This window comes from Lagopus leucura, unplaced genomic scaffold, assembly GCF_019238085.1.
Source record: "Lagopus leucura isolate 7727_CA_CO unplaced genomic scaffold, USGS_WTPT01 Super-Scaffold_73, whole genome shotgun sequence".
NCBI lineage: Eukaryota > Metazoa > Chordata > Aves > Galliformes > Phasianidae > Lagopus > Lagopus leucura.
Window position 1 is genome coordinate 86930781 of NW_024962252.1, and position 17309 is coordinate 86948089.

At 39.5% G+C, this 17309-nt stretch overlaps 1 protein-coding gene across 2 annotated transcripts in view; it reads left to right on the plus strand.

Moving 5' to 3' along the window:
• SOS1 (SOS Ras/Rac guanine nucleotide exchange factor 1) overlaps nt 1-17309 on the plus strand; it is a 43355-nt gene that overhangs the window by 12125 nt on the left and 13921 nt on the right. For both annotated transcript variants that reach the window (XM_042882244.1, XM_042882252.1), the window contains 6 exons: nt 1329-1538; nt 2024-2167; nt 3419-3529; nt 3633-3731; nt 13611-13738; nt 14694-15349. In XM_042882244.1, the coding sequence (XP_042738178.1) occupies nt 1329-1538; nt 2024-2167; nt 3419-3529; nt 3633-3731; nt 13611-13738; nt 14694-15349 (1348 nt within the window). The remainder of the gene's footprint in view (nt 1-1328; nt 1539-2023; nt 2168-3418; nt 3530-3632; nt 3732-13610; nt 13739-14693; nt 15350-17309) is intronic.

A 17309-nucleotide genomic window follows, 5' to 3' on the forward strand; every position in this document is an offset into this window, starting at 1 on the left:
CAGATGGGTCTTGAGAGACGCTCATCCTGCTGTAGTTTAGTGGATGCTTTGTCTAAGGCTGTGGTAATCAGTATCTTTGGTTGGACTTGCATCTACTTCAGGGAGTGCTTTTGTCTTGTTCAAGCCTGCATTTTTTTTTTTTTTTTCCATCATGCTTCTATCTTTATCTCAAGAGGAAAGAAAGGTGATGTGTGAGGTTGTGAAGAGTGAATTACTAGTCAGGACAGTTGTCTTGGTCATTTGGTCTCACTTTTGGATGCACCCTCCTGGCTTGTTACGACAGTATTTGGGGCCATGCACTTGAATGTAGATTAGGAACAGTGCTGTTGCTGCGCATCTCTCTGTGTCCTAGGCAGGGATGGGTGATGAGTAGAAGAGGCTAATTTGGAAACTGCGTTGGGCACTTGTGCATTGGAGGAACTCCTTTTAATATGTACGTAGAAGAAGCTTTTGGAAGCTCTGAAGTGGGCATGTTGATTTACTGTCTCAGTGGAACAAGCCATTGGCAGGTATTCCCAAAATGTTTTCTTTTCCAGCCATATCAAGGACCTTCAGGTTCCTGCTGCCAATGTGTGCGTTCTGCTTTTTTTTTTTTTTTTTTTTTAACAGAACAACCAAAGCTTTCACACTTCTCTTTGTGCCACCTGTCCATCTGAAAAATTCTACTTTGTTTAAAAAAAAAAAAGAAAAAAACAGAAAAACAACAGAGCAAACAAAACCACACGAAAAAACCATCACCTGCATTAGAATGCAAACTATTTTTACTTGACTGTCTGCTCATGCTTCTGGATGCTCCCAGTGATGCCAATTGAAGAGAACTGAGGAGCTATTCGGGACAAATCCTAACAAGGCGTGGGCGCATTCGTCACAGATATTGGGGTTCTGAGTTAGAGTCACAAATGGCTTGCTGTTAAAGCCAAAGATGAAGAGCCAAAATGCACATGCTTCTTCATAATATTGCATTTTTAGAATCTTGGATTGTGTAGGCTTATTCAGTGTTACAGAACGTGACTAAATGCTAACATCTCTGTACTTCATAGAGCTCTTACAGCAATGACTGATTTTTAGGACCGTGTTCTGAAACATGCCAAGACTGGCCTGAGTGATGGGGTTCTTCAGAAATTTGCACTGCAAATAATGACATGCAAATTCATAACAGTGTGTGTTGCTTTCATAATGCTCAACCAATTGCAGAACAATACGTTTAAACACTGCTGCTGCTTAGTTTGATTTAGTAGAAATAACAATTTTATTTTCTGAGAGCTTACTGGTAGATCTTGAGAAGTAGTTCTTGTCGCTTTATGGCTTTCTCTCTGTTTGCTGCCTAGGTGTTAATGGATATGTTCCATCAAGATGTAGAAGACTTAAGTGCACTAACTTTATCTGATGAAGAGCCCTCCACTTCAGGGGAGCAAACCTATTACGACCTAGTGAAGTCATTTATGGCAGAGGTTCGGCAATATATAAGGGAACTTAATCTCATTATCAGAGTCTTTAGAGAGCCATATGCCTCCAACTCCAAACTGTTTTCATCTCATGTAAGTGTTGTGTTTAAATAAGTGTATGTATATATAGTGTAATGTATAAATCTCAGTAAACATTTATAGAACTTAACTACTGCCCAGTTTAACACATCTGTAGCAAAGAAAACACTTCCCTTCAGTTCTGAAATGTGAATTGTAAAGGAATGCTTGTGAGGAAGCATTTTTCCGTAGAAGAACCCATTCAATTTTACGTATTCACGTGCAGGAAGGACTAGTTTAAGGTTGGTCAGTGCTCTCTGCCATGTTCAATTCACTGTAAATGCTTATATTTGTACACATACATAAACAAAGTCATTGTTTTAAAAATAAATGCTATGATTTTACATTTCAAAAGTTACACAGTATAGATTATAAAATCTTGTTCTGATTAAGGAAATGTTTGATTCTTGTATAGTAACAGAATTGTTTTGCATGTAACACTTTATCTCAAATTGTGTCCAGTTCCTCGTTGATTTTTGTCTGTTTCTGCTGCTTTGCAGGATGTTGAAAATATATTTAGTCGTATATCAGACATTCACGAACTTAGTGTAAAGTTACTGGGTCATATAGAAGACACTGTTGAAATGACAGATGAAGGTAGTCCTCATCCGTTAGTAGGCAGCTGTTTTGAAGATATGGCTGAGGTAAGAAAACACTGATTTTTCTGTTGCTGTTGTTAATCACGTGTATTTTTAGGATTTGCCTATAGGTGCTAAGCGTATGTCTGTGGAAGCTGCCTTTGTTTAGATTTATATTTCCTCTTCTAATCCTCCCCCAGTCATGAGTAGACTGTTTTTTCTAGAGTGCGTTCACTTTTTTAGTCTTAGTCTTCAATTTTTATAGGCTGTTTAATCTTTAGTTACCGTGGGGAGGGGGGGCATGGGAGCAAACAACAACAACCCTGTGGTTAGATTTCAACAGCAAAGTGAAGCAAGGGCTTCCTTGCCAGCAGGTGTCTTGAGGTGGTGAGGAGGACTATTACAGTAGGCTTGCTAAGGGATGGAGACCAAAGCTTGCGGATGGAGGAAATCACAGAGGAAGGTCTTCAAAAGGAATATTGTGGCTGAGCTTCTGCAAAAATTTAACAATCAAAACCTGATCAAAGCCTTCTTTAAGCAAGGAGTTAACTCATTACCACAGACCCTGGGTGAATAACCATGCTGACATCTGTCAGGAGGACGAGTTACTGAGGTTGAAGTAATTCAGGAGATTTCTACAGGTCATGAGAACCGATGTGGATTTGACAAGTGGAGTGTTTGATGGCTGTGAGAATTATTCCCAGAGTCTGGTGATCAGTGGCTCGATGTCCAAATTGAAATGAGTGACAAGTAGTGTCTCTCAGAGTTTAGTACCGAGACTCATGCTTGTTAAACATCTTCATCAATGACATCAACAGTGGGATTGAGTGTAAATTCAGAAAGTTTGTGAATGATACCAAAGCTGTGTGGTGCAGTCAGCACAGCTGGCTGGGATACCATTCAGGGAGACTTAGGCTCCAGCAGTGGACCCAGGTGAATCTTATGAGATTCAAGTGCAAAGCCAAGTGCAAGGTCTTGCCCGTGGGCTGTGGCAAACCCCACTTAGCGGTACAAGCAGGTGAATGTAGGATAGAGCCCAGCCTTATAAAAACAGCCTGGGGGTACTGGTGGATGGCAGTTGGACATGAGGCAGCCACGTACTCTCACAACCCAGAGATACTCAACTGTATGCAGCTAAGCTCCACAGAGATTGTCCAACCTGAATTATTCCAGGAGTCATTGTACATAAAGCTTGACGGTATTGATTTATCTCTACGTTTTAGAATAACTAGGCAAACAAATCTCTCCAGTGTAGTATGTGTGTTTTCTTTCAGCAATCAGTTTTAGTTATTAAATCAGTTTTGTATTTCTTCATAGGAACTAGCATTTGATCCTTATGAATCGTATGCACAAGATATTTTACGACCTGGTTTTCATGATCATTTTCTAAGTCAATTATCGAAGCCAGGAGCAGCATTTTATTTACAGGTAACTTTCTTTTTAGCAAGCATTATTATTATTATTATTTTTATTACATTCTATTGTTGCTTCAATACATTTGTTTTAAGACTGAAACTTATTTCTTTTCTAGTCAATAGGTGAAGGCTTTAAAGAAGCTGTTCAGTATGTTCTACCCCGGCTGCTCCTTGCCCCTGTTTACCACTGTCTTCATTATTTTGAACTACTAAAAGTAAGAACATTGTGTCACTGAATATTTTTCATCATTCTCTATGTTGGATATCAGAACTTTGTGGGATCAGTTAGATGTAAAAATTTTGCATTTAAATAATTTGAATAAAAGGCAGGCTATATGTTCTGCTACGTACTTGAACTGTTTTACATCGCTGATGCTTTTTGTGTTGAATTATCAAGTCAGTATTAAGTATCAAGTTCAGAAATCAATAGGGATATAGGTACTAATATTCTTGGAATGATGGTTTAAACAGTGGTGAAAGACAATGGTGTACAGCTCTATCACAGAAAATGCCCAACACTTTCTCAAGCTGACATTTTGTACGTTTAAGACTGCAGTAAGATTTCTTTTTGTTTGGACTTTATTCTCATGAAATACTGACCTTACAGTGCACATCCCATACCAGTGTATACCCTTTCCAGGAAGGCTTGGTTGAGTTTCTTGCAATGAGACCTCACAGTATTGTTACCATATTAAAGATTGGATAGTACACACGTACAAGAAATAGATATGGAAGAGTTTTTTTTTGAGGGGAGTGATTTATTAATTAGCATTGAATAATAATCTTAGGAGCATTATGAGTAAACTTTTCAAGTAGAATCTCCATATTGACTTAATCTAAATTCCTGAGGGGTACAGAGTTTCATGCTTCTTCATGTTAATTGTGTGAGGTAGTTTGGCTCAAAAGTGAAGGAAAACGTGAAAGTTTATTTGGTTGTCTTGAGGAATAACCGCGCAGGTCATTTTTAAAACTGTAAACATAGTCTCAGCACCGTCTTTACTGATTTAGGTCTAAGAGTACAGTTTTAAAATGTAGCTCATCTCATATAACTTTAAAAAAACATTTTTTTTGAGACTTATGCTCAATCTATTTGTCTAGCTTATGGCTTTGTTCCAGTTTTTCAGATGTGCTTAACATTTTAAACGTTTCCTTTTCTGACTGTTCCTTGGGAGAGAGGTGTGATGCAGCTGGTGCGTGTTTTGCATTAAAGAGACCTACACAGATAAGATTCCTCTGTTCATGTTTCTATTGTATAGTCTTAAAATGTGCTACCTCAGTGCTTTGCTTGCTTCTACATGAATGTGCTTTTGTCTTGTGTAATAGACATGGCATACGTTAATGCTACCTGAAACACATCCTGTGTTACCTCTTGCCACTGGTGATTTTAATAGAGGAAAGAGGGTGTATGTGCTTAGGGAAGGAGGGAGGAACAGCTTATATTTCATCTCTTGTAGGGCAAATTGGGTTCTCAAATAAACCCAGCTCCATGAGGTTATTGGTCCTTTCACAACTCTATACCTGTGCTTTGGGTGAAATTCTTCCCTTCTCTCCTTTTAACCCCTGTAGCTATGATACTGTTGAGTTGGATTTCATTCAGCATGTGGTGATAACTTCACAGGCTTTCTTCACTGTGATTTGCCAGATGGGATGTATGTGATAGGCAGTGATGGACAGTGAGTGCATGTGAATTAAGACAGCAGCTTTCATGGCAGTAGTTTCATCTGTTAGTACATACGTGCACACAGCATATGAATACCTCCCTCAAACAGTTTCTGCTGGCAGTTTTTGCTCTTACATCTAGAATCTTCAGACGGATTCCGGCTTGGTTATATTTAAAAATGGCCTAAATTGCTGCAGAAGGGTGCTTGGGGAATTGTTCTGTTGTATAATCCTGCCATTTCATTGACACAAGGTTGCACTGAATTATTTTGTATGGTAAGAGTCCTGATTTAGTGTTGGCAAAGTGTATCTATGAATGATTAAGATGCATTCTACAAAAAGGAATCTCTGGAGATGAGGAAACAAAATGTAGGCAGAATATTGTATGAAGTGGAAAAAATGTTTTCTCTTGAATATGAGATTCTGAAGGAGAAAGGGCTTAGCATTTTTCTTTGAGCATGTTGTCTAATCTTACATGCTTTGAAGTTACCTGTTTAAAACACATCTCAAAGTTACCTGCTAACAGTGCAGACTACAAAAAAATGCAGTTTCTCTCCACTGATGTTTATCATGTTTAGAAGCCAAAGCCCTTCTGTGAAGCCTGGCAGGGCACCAGGAGCACACAAATACACGTTCTATTTCTGGCTGAAACTCTTTGCTATAACTTTGTTGGAAAATCAGCATATGACTAAGGGCTGTGCTCTCCTTCAAAAAGCCTAAAAATTCCCAAACGTTTATGTAAGAAATTAAGCATATAAAATAACAACTTCTTGTGAGACTGTGCCTTTGTGCAAATTTGCAGATATGGTGAATGGGTTGGATGCAAGGAGATGATCTTGGAGGTCTTTTCCAACCTTAATGATTCTGTGATAACACATAAGTTAGTTTGTGATCCAGTCTGTACTGGGCTGGATCACCTTGGTGTGGAGAATTGCTGAGTCTTAATAGTTGAAGTTTGGCAGTCTGCTAAGTTCTTACAGTGTCTGCAGTAATGGATCGTTGTCCTGAAATATTGTCTGTGTTGCTTGTATTTAGAGCTGGCAGTGTAATTCTAGGTTCTGTAGTCTGATGTGCTTCTATCCAAGCACAGTAGCTTGTATGTACAATATTGTTTTGAAAGTGAAAGTAAGAGCAAAAGTATTACTACTGCTTTACATGTATTTGTATACTTAACTGCAGATGAGAAGGAATTACCTTGTAGAGTATTTTCTCCATTATTCTACTGAAATTGCTTTACTACAAAAGCTGGATAAAATCTCAGAAGAACTAGAAGCAAAAATTCTTTCCTTTGCTCTACTTTCTGTGCTGCTCAGTGCTGCTTATGCAGTGTTATTGCCATTCTGCTGCCAGACCAACAAATGCTGCACTTTGGTCCCATGAAGCAGGGAGTAGGTTGGCATTGGGTCAGACTCTCTGGGCCAGACTCTCCTTATCAAGGTGATGCCCTCTTTGGAGAAATCAAGTGCAACACTAACTACCCGCTGACTTTTTTTTTACTGGTGCATTTCCATTCAGTTTCAGTGTCCTATGTTCTGATCTGCGTTCCAGGATTTCTCCTGCAGGGCAAATCTGCCTGGAACTTTGGGAACTAGGAAAACTGCCTTCTGGAGCTGATGATTAATTCCAGTTCTCAGTGACAGCTGCTAATGATGGTAGCTCTATCATACATAATAGCAATTCAAGCTGAACACCCATGGCCAAGCTTTTGTGAGGCTAGGCAAATGTATTACAGGAACTTGGACAAATTTTGGTATTTTTCCTTATAAATGAAAGTTCAGACACAAGGAATCACTACAGGACTGTGTAGGGGGGAAAAAAAACCACCTTATTCTTGCTGGGACTTTGAGCACCTGTTGGTTGTCATTAGTTTTTGGAACTGTGGTAGTCATTGTACAGTCCTTGACAAACTTGTATTGTTGCGTTATCTTTTTAATAGCAGTAGCAGCCTGTTTCCCTGTCCTTCTTTCCTGCTTTGATTCCTGTGACATTCTGTAGAAATGGAAGATCCTCAGACAGTGATACATCTGCGTTTGAGACTTAATTTACTTGTTTTTTGTTTCTTTTTTTTCAGTGGAAATGTTTTTGGATATGGAGATGGGGATTTAGTCTCACTACCAGCGTGCTTTCTCCATTAACTTTTATTGCAATGGAGAGGATATATCTAGGTTGCTCTGAAAGTAATGCCTCCTGTTTATTTCCATGGAAACTGCAACAAATGCAAAGAGCACAATAACACTACTTGATAGAGCAAATTCTCAGATACAAAACACTTTTTCAACAATAGTAACCACCATTAGCTGTGTTTTTTCACCAGCAATGAACAAGAGCCTGCATGCTGCGCTTGTACAGATCTGCACCAGTGGATTTGACCTGCTGTGTTCACTGCTGAAACACACCAACCACTGCCTCGTGCTCACATCCACTGTTGGGTGTTTTGGCCTCTGATGGGCCAATGTAATAAAATGGAAGGCATTACTTTTGAAGCAGCCCTTATAGTTCTCCAGTATTAAGGTCTAAGTTTTTTGTCAGTACTTTGATACTGTCAGTAGGAGCTGATGGAAAGATGTAAGAAATAACCAAGAAATAATACAGCATGCTGTGTTCATCATTCCTGTGGACTAAGTCAGTAGATGGAATCTTGCTTGTCGCTCCCTTCCTCTGCTGTTTTTTGTTAATCCTTTCTTAAATAAATTAACAGGGTTCTACCATTCCTATCCAGAAGGATCTCTGAAACTCTGAATTCATCCAGAGTAGCATTCAAAAATTAATATGCTTCTAAGCAAAGAGAAGTATCATCCAGTTGAGCTCAAGGCCTTGCAAACATACCCCAAGAATCAGATTCATTTGTCTTGGAGCAGTAAAAGTAGATTTCAGTCTACTTTGGAGTTATGAGAGAGGAAAGGAAGATGTTTGCAGACTGTGTTGCTTTTACTGTGATGTAAAATTTGGGGGACAAAAGTAAAGAGTAGAAATACAAGTGTGGAAGCACATAGGTAAATATTTTCTGGTATTTAAAATACAGATCTGATTAAGTGTTAAACTATGCCTCTTGAATTTCTGATGTATTGTGCAAGTTGGCTGACAATTATGAGACAAACCAAAGTGACAGACAGTAAGGAAGAATTATAGAGCATGAAGTCTCTAGAAGGATTTACATGAACTGGTATGTTTGTTGCAGAAAGGTAATGAATCTGTTGTGGAAGAGATGTCAGCACATGAAAATAATATACATTTTTCAGAGAATGCAGAGCACACGTACTCTGAGAAAGCCTTCTGTGAACAAGTAGCTATTTTTCAAGTAATGAAATCTTGCCATTTAAAATGCATGCATAGCAGTTAATTACCTACAAAAAGTCTGAATGTTTAGGAGATCCACAACATCAAGAAGCTTGCTTGAAAATAAGGCTTTGTTTTCATATGTGTTCCTTGCTGAAATATATATTGGTCATGTAAGCTCAATAATGAGAATTGCTCACATACATGGAACCCTTTGTCATTTTAAAATGAATTAAATAAATAAAATATCCCAAAGCGAAGTCTGCTCTTTCCAGTTGAACTGTGGACTGCAATAAAGCTTAAGCAGACCTAATCTGTAACACTGCCTTCTACCAGGTCTTTGCTATTCTTGAGAATTCTGATGGCACACTGGCACGTGAAGTCTGTTATGCGAGTGTTGAAATGTTGAACTGGTGGGCAGCATCACCTGACAGACTTCTGTGCAGTGTGTATTTCTCAATAGCTCTTCCTGACTTTTGCTCAGTGGCCATCCTAATGGCCTATATATCAGTATATAGTAATACCTAAGCACTTTTGCCCTGTGCCAATAAAAGTACCCGTATTAAATAAACAAAGCAGCAGTTCCTTTCTGTCACACCTTGCAGCCCAGAAGGCCAGCTGTGTTCTGGGCTGCATTAAAAAAGGGGTGGCCAGCAGGGAGAGGGAGGTGATTGTCTCCCTCTATTCAGCTCTTGTGAGGCCCCATCTGCAGTGCTGTGTCCAGGCCCCCAGTACAGGAAGGACGTGGAGCTCTTGGAGCGGGTCCAGAGGAGGGCACTAAGATGATCAGAGGGCTGCAGAACCTCTGCTATGAGGAAAGGTTGAGGGAACTGGCCTTGTTTAGGTTGGAAAAGTGAAGGCTTCAGGGAGACCTTACTGTGGCCTTTCAGTACTTGAAGAGAGCGTATAACCAGGAAGGGGAACAACTGTTCATGAGGGTGGATAGTGATAGAACAAGGGGGAAATGGTTTCAAACTAAGACAGGGGAGGTTTCAGCTGGATATTAGGCTTTTCACACGAGGATGGTGACACACTGGAACAGGCTGCCCAATGAGGCTGTGGATGCACCATCCCTGGAGATATTCAAGGCCAGGCTGGATGTGGCTCTGGGCAGCCTGGTCTGCTGGTTGGCAACCCTGCACACAGCAGGGGGGTTGAAACTGCGTGATCATTGTGGTTCTTTTCAATCCAGGCCATTCTATGGTTCTGTGATGCTATGATTCTCTCTTTAACCCAAATCGTCTTGGTTTTTTGGACTCAAGTGGAGTTTGATACCTTCACGTACCTTGCAGATCTGCTTTAAGTCATGTAGTCAAGCTGTGCAAGTATTGGGATGTTTGCAGTAGAAGTTCAGGCGATGCATATTTTCCTCTGTTTTCATGCTTCACTCAATGGGCTGAGCACATGTTAACAGTGAGAGTTAAGACTGGTTGTGAAATAAGTCAAGTGCTTTTTTGCTTCTCTGTTTTTCAGTATGTACCTCCAAGAAAATGCTGGACTTCTTCAAATTAATTACTAGTATATGGGGTTTGATGTTGGACATGCTTATAGAAGATTACATAATTGAAGTTTTAAAATGGAAATTTCTAACTAATAAATTTTGGGAGGAGAAAAAGATTTTACTGTTATTTTGATAATATATTAAGTTCTTCCAGTGTTATTGGAAATTAGCTTCTTGCTATAATGCAAATTTAAGTAAAGTTACATGTATGTGTATTTCTATTGCACTGTGCTCAAGATTGTCTGGGTTTGTATGGAAGAAAAATGATTTTTGAAATCAACACGTAACAGCTGTGGATGCGTGTTCAAGAGTATTGAGTGTCCCTTCTACTTCACCTGTGAATTACCTTGTAGACTGCATTTTCCAGAAATGTAGTGTCACCTGTGATTTTTCCTACTTGATTTTGCAGATGATTTCTCATTGGTTTCTAAACAGTAGAGAGATCTCTGGATGGGAAAGCACCTGTTTCCCAGAATGCTACTGCTTTGGGCTGATCTGCAATTATTTGTAGGAACTGTAAATTTAGGGGGAGCTCTCGGGAAATCAGTTATGTTAAGAAAACTGGCTTCTAGAATTGTTTTGTAGCAGAGCGTTAGCAAATTTATCAGCCTGAGTTTCTAAGAGGAGAAGCCTGGTTGTTTTGTTATTGCTTCTTTTTTATTCCTGCTCATAAAAGTTTTAGTTCAGGATTACCTTTCAGTCGGTCCCTCGTTCTCATGGAGCACTGCTGGAAGTGATGAGGCACTAGAACAGAAGCTGGAGTCATTTGTGTTGGCATCCTTCAAGTTGCCATGGATGTTGAGTTGCTCACTCAAGTAGCATTACGCTACAGAAGAGGCACTGAGATTGCACTACAGATCAGGCTCCCTTTGCTGGCTTTCCATGTGTTTTGTTGAGTCTCTGTGGGCTTTGAGTTGTCTGCCTCCTCTGTGCTGTTGTCTTTTACATGTGGTCATCTCACCTCAGATGAATCAGGGAACCTGTAGATCACAAGTAGCAGTGATTCGATTTAGATTAGTTTCCCAGGGAAGCAGTGTTCTAGTTTGTACCCCTCATGACACTTACTAGTACTGCTATATTTCATCATATGCAGATATGTTTTCATTCTTCAGGTTTTTTTTTTTTGCATGAATGTCCCTGACAGGCTAGGAGAAAGGACTATAGTCTTAATTTGCAGTATAGAAGGATCTCATTCATAACTTTGGAACTGGCTTTATAAATACTACCTAGTCCTTGTATTTTGCAGCAAAATACCTCATCTTCCATGTCTTGTTATCTTTGAAGAAAGTCATGCTTCTTAGCATCTACCTTTTTCATTCGTTAGGGGGCACTGTATGTCTACACAAATATCAGTGAGACTTGCAGAGGAATTTACAAGCATTTCCAGTGTTGCCATTTCACTTCCTATGATCTCTTGTTCCAAAGTGTCTGAGGGTCAGTGGTAAGGTGAAAGACATAGCTGCAATTCTACCTTAGTTTTGACAAAGAACTGTTTTTGATAACTGCTCATGGTAATTAGATAAAGCCAGAAAATAAAATTTTCAGGTTTCATTTCCGTGTTCCTGAGGAGTGTCTTCAGAGCACCTTATGATTTGCCATTTGTGTTAGTCAGCCTGTAATTCATGCTACTACACGCCTCTTTATAAATATTAAATCTGGAGTATAATTACAATAATTGGACTTAGGCTGAGTTTGTACACACAGTTGGAGAAATAGGTTGCTTCCATTGGATCAGGATGGAGAAATGTTGTTAGTAAAATCCCCTGGGATTCTGTCCTCAAGGACAAGGGAGCAGCACGGAGCTGGCATATCATTAAGGAATTCTCCCGTAGGGTACAAGAGCATCTTGTCCAACCATCAACCCATCCCCTTCATGCCCACTAACCGTGCCACATCTCCACACATATTGAACCCTTCCCTCGGGGTGTCTCTACCACCTGCTTGGGCAACCTGTGCCAGTGCATCACCAATCTTTCCAGGAAGAGATTTCTTCCTAATGTCCAGCCTGGACTATTTTTATTCTGCTTTATGCTAGGGTACTTTCTCCTCCCTGTTTGATTGGGGTATTTAAGTCATTGCTCAAGATGAAGAGCCTCCTTTGAACTCCTGAGTGGGAATGGTGAGCTTATACTTTTTTTTCTTAGCTTTTCTTCTGGCTTTCTGTTTTCATTGCTGCACCTACGTCATTTGTCTGAGATCCTTTCTAAACGCACAACTGACGTAAAGGGAAGGTGTTACCTGCGTGGTAAATCCAGAGAGCAGAATATGATGAAAGTGGACTTGGAGTTATATATTCCCTTAGGGCTTTCTGGGAGCAAAGGCTGTGCTGTTCTGTTGTTTTAGTGCTTGTCTTATAATTAGGCACTCGTGGCTAATGCTGTTTAGGGCAAAAGTATGGCAGATTGTGCTTTGTGAACCAAAGCTGCCTAGAATAAATGCTGTGGTTATCATGATGGCTAAAAAGTGCAAATAAAGCGTGGTGTGGCATTGATAGCTGTTGTACTGAATAATGTACTCTGGTCAGGGAAAAAAATAATGATGTTAGCTGACACATTCAAATGTCAGTTGTGGACATGTTGTATTTAGTTGGGTGTTAGGAGACAATATTTATGTTTTTCTCTGGATGCAAGTGGCACCTCTGTACTACCTCCAAGGATGTCTGTTAATCTAACCACTTTACTTTTACCTCTTCTGCCAAAATAAATCTTCCAGTTATGTGGAGCCAATTCTTGGTGGTGTGGTAGTCTGAAACCCATTAATCCTGTAAATAATTGATGAGATAACAAGGGTTATGTCTAAGCTGCAGCTGTAGGCGGTCATTTTTTTTCACTCGCTATAAAGTGAAACACTTCAGTGTGTAGACTGCCAGATTTAAGGTGGAAGTATAAAAATTTAAGTATAAAAACATAGTAGAACTTGTCCTGTACAACTCATGTCATAGCTGTAGTTATTACAAAATATTAGTTTTAACCCTTTTACTGTAGTTTTAGTTTATAAATGTGTTGCTTTGTCCTTTTAAGGAAGGTCGTGTTAGTAAACAGAGGCATGAATGTAGTTGTGTATTTGATCCTGTGCTGTGTTAGCAAGCATGTAGGCAGTGTAGCTGAGGGAAGTGGTAGTTTCTTACAGGCTTTCACATGTTCTATCGTTAAAAGTCAGAGAGGAAAATCATGACAAACTACTGAGCAAAGGAGGGATAAGAGTTGTTGGTCTGGTGGTTGTGTTCCAAAAATAAATTGTTAAAGACAATTAATCTCATGTCATAGAACTGCACACAAGCAAATCTGTACACGAGAACTGTACACAAACAAATCTCCTTCCTCCCTCAGCCCTTGTAAGAGGTGACACATCTACTGCGTTCTTTTTTGAAAATGAGAGGTGAACCAAAGTAGTTTTGTGGTATAAAAAAAAACTCAATTTGTTTGTGTACGGGGGACTGGTGAATTCTGCTCTTGCCTTAACTGGGATTGAGCTCTAACTAGAGAATTGTCTCTCTTGCCTGTATCAGTAATTCTGGTTATTCTGTTAATTTTAGTAGCAAACAGGAACATGCGAAATCGTCAGGTGGTTGGATTTGTTCTTCCTATGTCGAACTTTGGGATTTGTGCATATCAAAATGCTTGTGGTACTTACTGTATCTGACTTCCAATGTTCACAGCAACTAGAAGAAAAAAGTGAGGATGAAGAGGATAAGGAGTGCTTGAAGCAAGCAATAACAGCCCTACTGAATCTTCAAAGCAGTATGGAACGGATATGCTCCAAAAGTCTTGCAAAACGAAGGCTTAGGTAAACACGGTTCCATTTTTCCTGCTTTCTGCTCTTAGTGCTTTGCTTTAAATCTAGGGCTCCCAGTTTCCTCTTTTAGTAAACAATGAACAAAATAGTTTGTGACAAGCCTGCTTTTTCAGAGGAAGTGACATCAAAGCCAAGATAATTTGTTATTGTTTTAAAACCGTTCAAATTTCTCTGTGTCCCTCCATACTCGTAGTTGAGACCTTGTGAAAATTCAGTTGAAAGCTACAGCGTTTGCAGGTTAGTCATACTCAGATAATAAATATCAATCTGAAAATATTTTAAAAGAGCATTTACGTGTGCTTAGAAGGGACTGTTCCTGGATTTGAAACTACTTAAAGTAATTTGAAGAGCTTTATGTACAACGGCTAGTTAAAGTTATAGCTGGATAATGGAGTAATCAGTAGAACGATTGTAGTAAATTCTTGGATCGTACTGTCTGCCATTTGATTTAATGCTAATATTTTTTTAACCCGTTGTTTAAATATTGCTTTTGTTCTGAAAATTATTTCAGCATTTTCTTTGCTAAACAAGTTCTCTACTGCAAAGTGTAATCTTTGGGCTTGGACATGAATGAATTTAACAACTCATTTTCTCTTTATATGCTTCTTTCAAATTAATGCATTCTAAAATCATTTGTCAGCTATGGAAATGAGTGATGTGTTAGGCTAGGAAGCACTGACAGCTTTCTTGCTCTGGCTGTCTGCATTTAGGTAGAACATGTGTTGCATAGAAGCTAAAAACACACTCAGATGGATTACTTACAAAAACATTCATCAAGCCTTGTAGTGCTGCTTTCAGAAGATCCTGATCCTGGGTGCTTATACTGCATTCTCAGTGGGGTTTTCACCGCTCAGAAAGATTATCTTGTATTTCTGATATTAGTGGTGGCTGTGTTTTTAAATATGTGCATACTAATAAGCTGCCTTTTTCTCATCCTGCTCTGAAGTGAATCTGCGTGCCGATTCTATACTCAGCAGATGAAGGGGAAACAGCTAGCAATTAAGAAAATGAATGAAATCCAAAAAAACATCGATGGTTGGGAGGGTAAGGACATCGGACAGTGCTGTAATGAGTTCATCATGGAAGGAACGCTCACACGCGTTGGAGCAAAACATGAGAGACACATATTTCTATTTGACGGCTTGATGATTTGCTGTAAGTCAAATCACGGCCAGCCAAGGCTTCCTGGTGCTAGCAATGCAGAATATCGTCTAAAAGAAAAGTTCTTCATGCGAAAGGTACAGATCAATGATAAAGACGACACTAATGAGTACAGACATGCTTTTGAAATCATCTTAAAAGATGAGAACAGTGTTATTTTTGCTGCTAAATCAGCTGAAGAGAAAAATAACTGGATGGCAGCGTTGATATCTTTGCAATATAGAAGCACGCTAGAAAGGATGTTGGACGTAACAATGCTGCAGGAAGAAAAAGAGGAGCAGATGAGATTTCCAAATCCTGAGCTTTACAGATTTGCAGAACCTGACTCAGAAGAGAATATTGTGTTTGAAGAAAACATGCAGCCCAAATCTGGAATCCCCATCATCAAGGCAGGAACTGTTGTCAAACTTATTGAGAGGCTGACTTACCACATGTATGCAGGTGAGGCACTTCATAACCAGAACAGGTGACAATTAGTTTATGCTTCTTGTTTTCCATATTACGTACAACAAACTGCATACCATATGTAGAAAACAAACACGCTCTGCATTGTACATATTCTGAAATGCTTTTTGAATTTAGGCTTGGAATTCTAAATTTGCATCTCTGTAGCTGAAGCAGCTGAAAAGCTGAAAAGTAGTTTGACTGACCCTAGTGGGATTTGCACATGTGTCTGGTTATTCTCATGCATGGGATGGCGGGGGGCAGGATCCAGCAGGAGCTCCAGACAGTATGTTTTCCGGTAGGCCCCAGGCTGCAAGAATTGCCTTCCCTTGAGATTTCTGAGGTGAGATGGCACACGCAGTGCTAGCACTGCAGGTGAGAACTGTGGGCTCTGTTTCTTCAGTTAAAGGTTGTACTTTGTGAGTTACTGCCTGTGTTAGTGTTGGCATGTAACAAGTAGGTCAAATAACAGCTTCCTTGAAGCAATTGCTGGAGTAATTTTTGCCTTGTCATAATTTAAGTGAGGATTTGAATTAAGAATTTTTGTGTAAAGGTTTCTGCTTGTATTGAAGATACATTCATATGTGATGAATGGCATTAAGGGTGAAAGCGAATGGCTCATCCAGTCCATCCTCAGCATGTCTAGTCTTTCTTCGTAGTTTTCCAGGATTTTTCTAAGCAGTGCTGAAAAGCACGGGCTTTTTTTTTTTCCCCTCAGTCTTCTTCATCTTTGATTCTTCCTCTATGGGCAGTTATTCTGAACCTTTATGCATCTTGGTGTAAGTACTTCACCTATTCAGCAGTAGTTTTTTTTCTGTCTGTCCATCCTTACTCCGACATTGGAAAATGAATTCCAGAATGGAGCAGGAGTATTGGTTTAGAAGAAGCAGAATATAATTAGTGTCTGATAGTACTTTTTTGTTTTATTTTTTGAGTGATTGCAAGTAAATCTGTTTGCTGCTTTTATTGCCCTTCTCCACACTTCAGCTTAGCTTTCCTATCACTTATTAGAAACATAAATGCAATATCTTGCTGGCAGTTTTTACCAGAGCAGTTTTGTGCCTGACTTCATTTTCTTTTAACTTTAACTTTAAGCCATTGGTTTCAGATTTTACAGGCATGATTTGTAACACAATTTAATCTTTTTGGAAGTTAAAGTAGAACAATTCTGCCCTAGAGAAAGGAAGAGGATTATTTTAAAAAGCTAAAATTGTAATTGGCGAAGAGATGGCAGGAGGAGTATTTCTTTTAACGCCCTTGTATGCATTCCCTCTACTTTGGGCAGCTTGATCCCATGGAAGATTGCCCTTTCCATGTGCAGAGGATTCTCGCTGTACCCCTGGCCTGGGCGCCGGCAATGTTCTCTGTGCATTGTCTGTCCAGCGAGCTGTGAGCTGTCTTCTGTAGTTCCTTAAAACAGCAGGGATGCCTGTTTTTGAAGAACATGTGGCTTTTGTGTTGCTTCTTGCATTTGACATGCAAGATAACCACATTCTTGCAGACACTTAAATCCCTGATCTTAATAAAGCCTCAATGGGTTGCTTGAAACATAACCATTGTGTGATGAGACCCAGCAATATGGGTACTGCAAGATGGTTTGAAGTGCTTCAACGTACTCCCCCTTCCCCTCTCCCCCCCCCAAAACAAAAAAGAATAAACAGGTTGTCCTGTGATGAATTTAGCTTATCTTTGTAACCTTAGAGATGTAAGAACGACATGCATGGATCTGCCACTGAGTTGCTAGGTTGTGTGTCCTTTCTCCAGATCTTTATCTTTCATTATGTGCCTTCTTTTTTAGAGCTGGTTTTCTATGGGGGTGAAATGTAGTCGTTCTAACTGTTCTTTGCTGTCTTTTCCAGGGAAACAAAGGAATAGAGATTTAGTGACTCAGCAAAAAAAAAAAAAAAAAAAAAAAAAAGGCTCCTGTACAGGAAATGAGGTCCATTTCCTACATAAA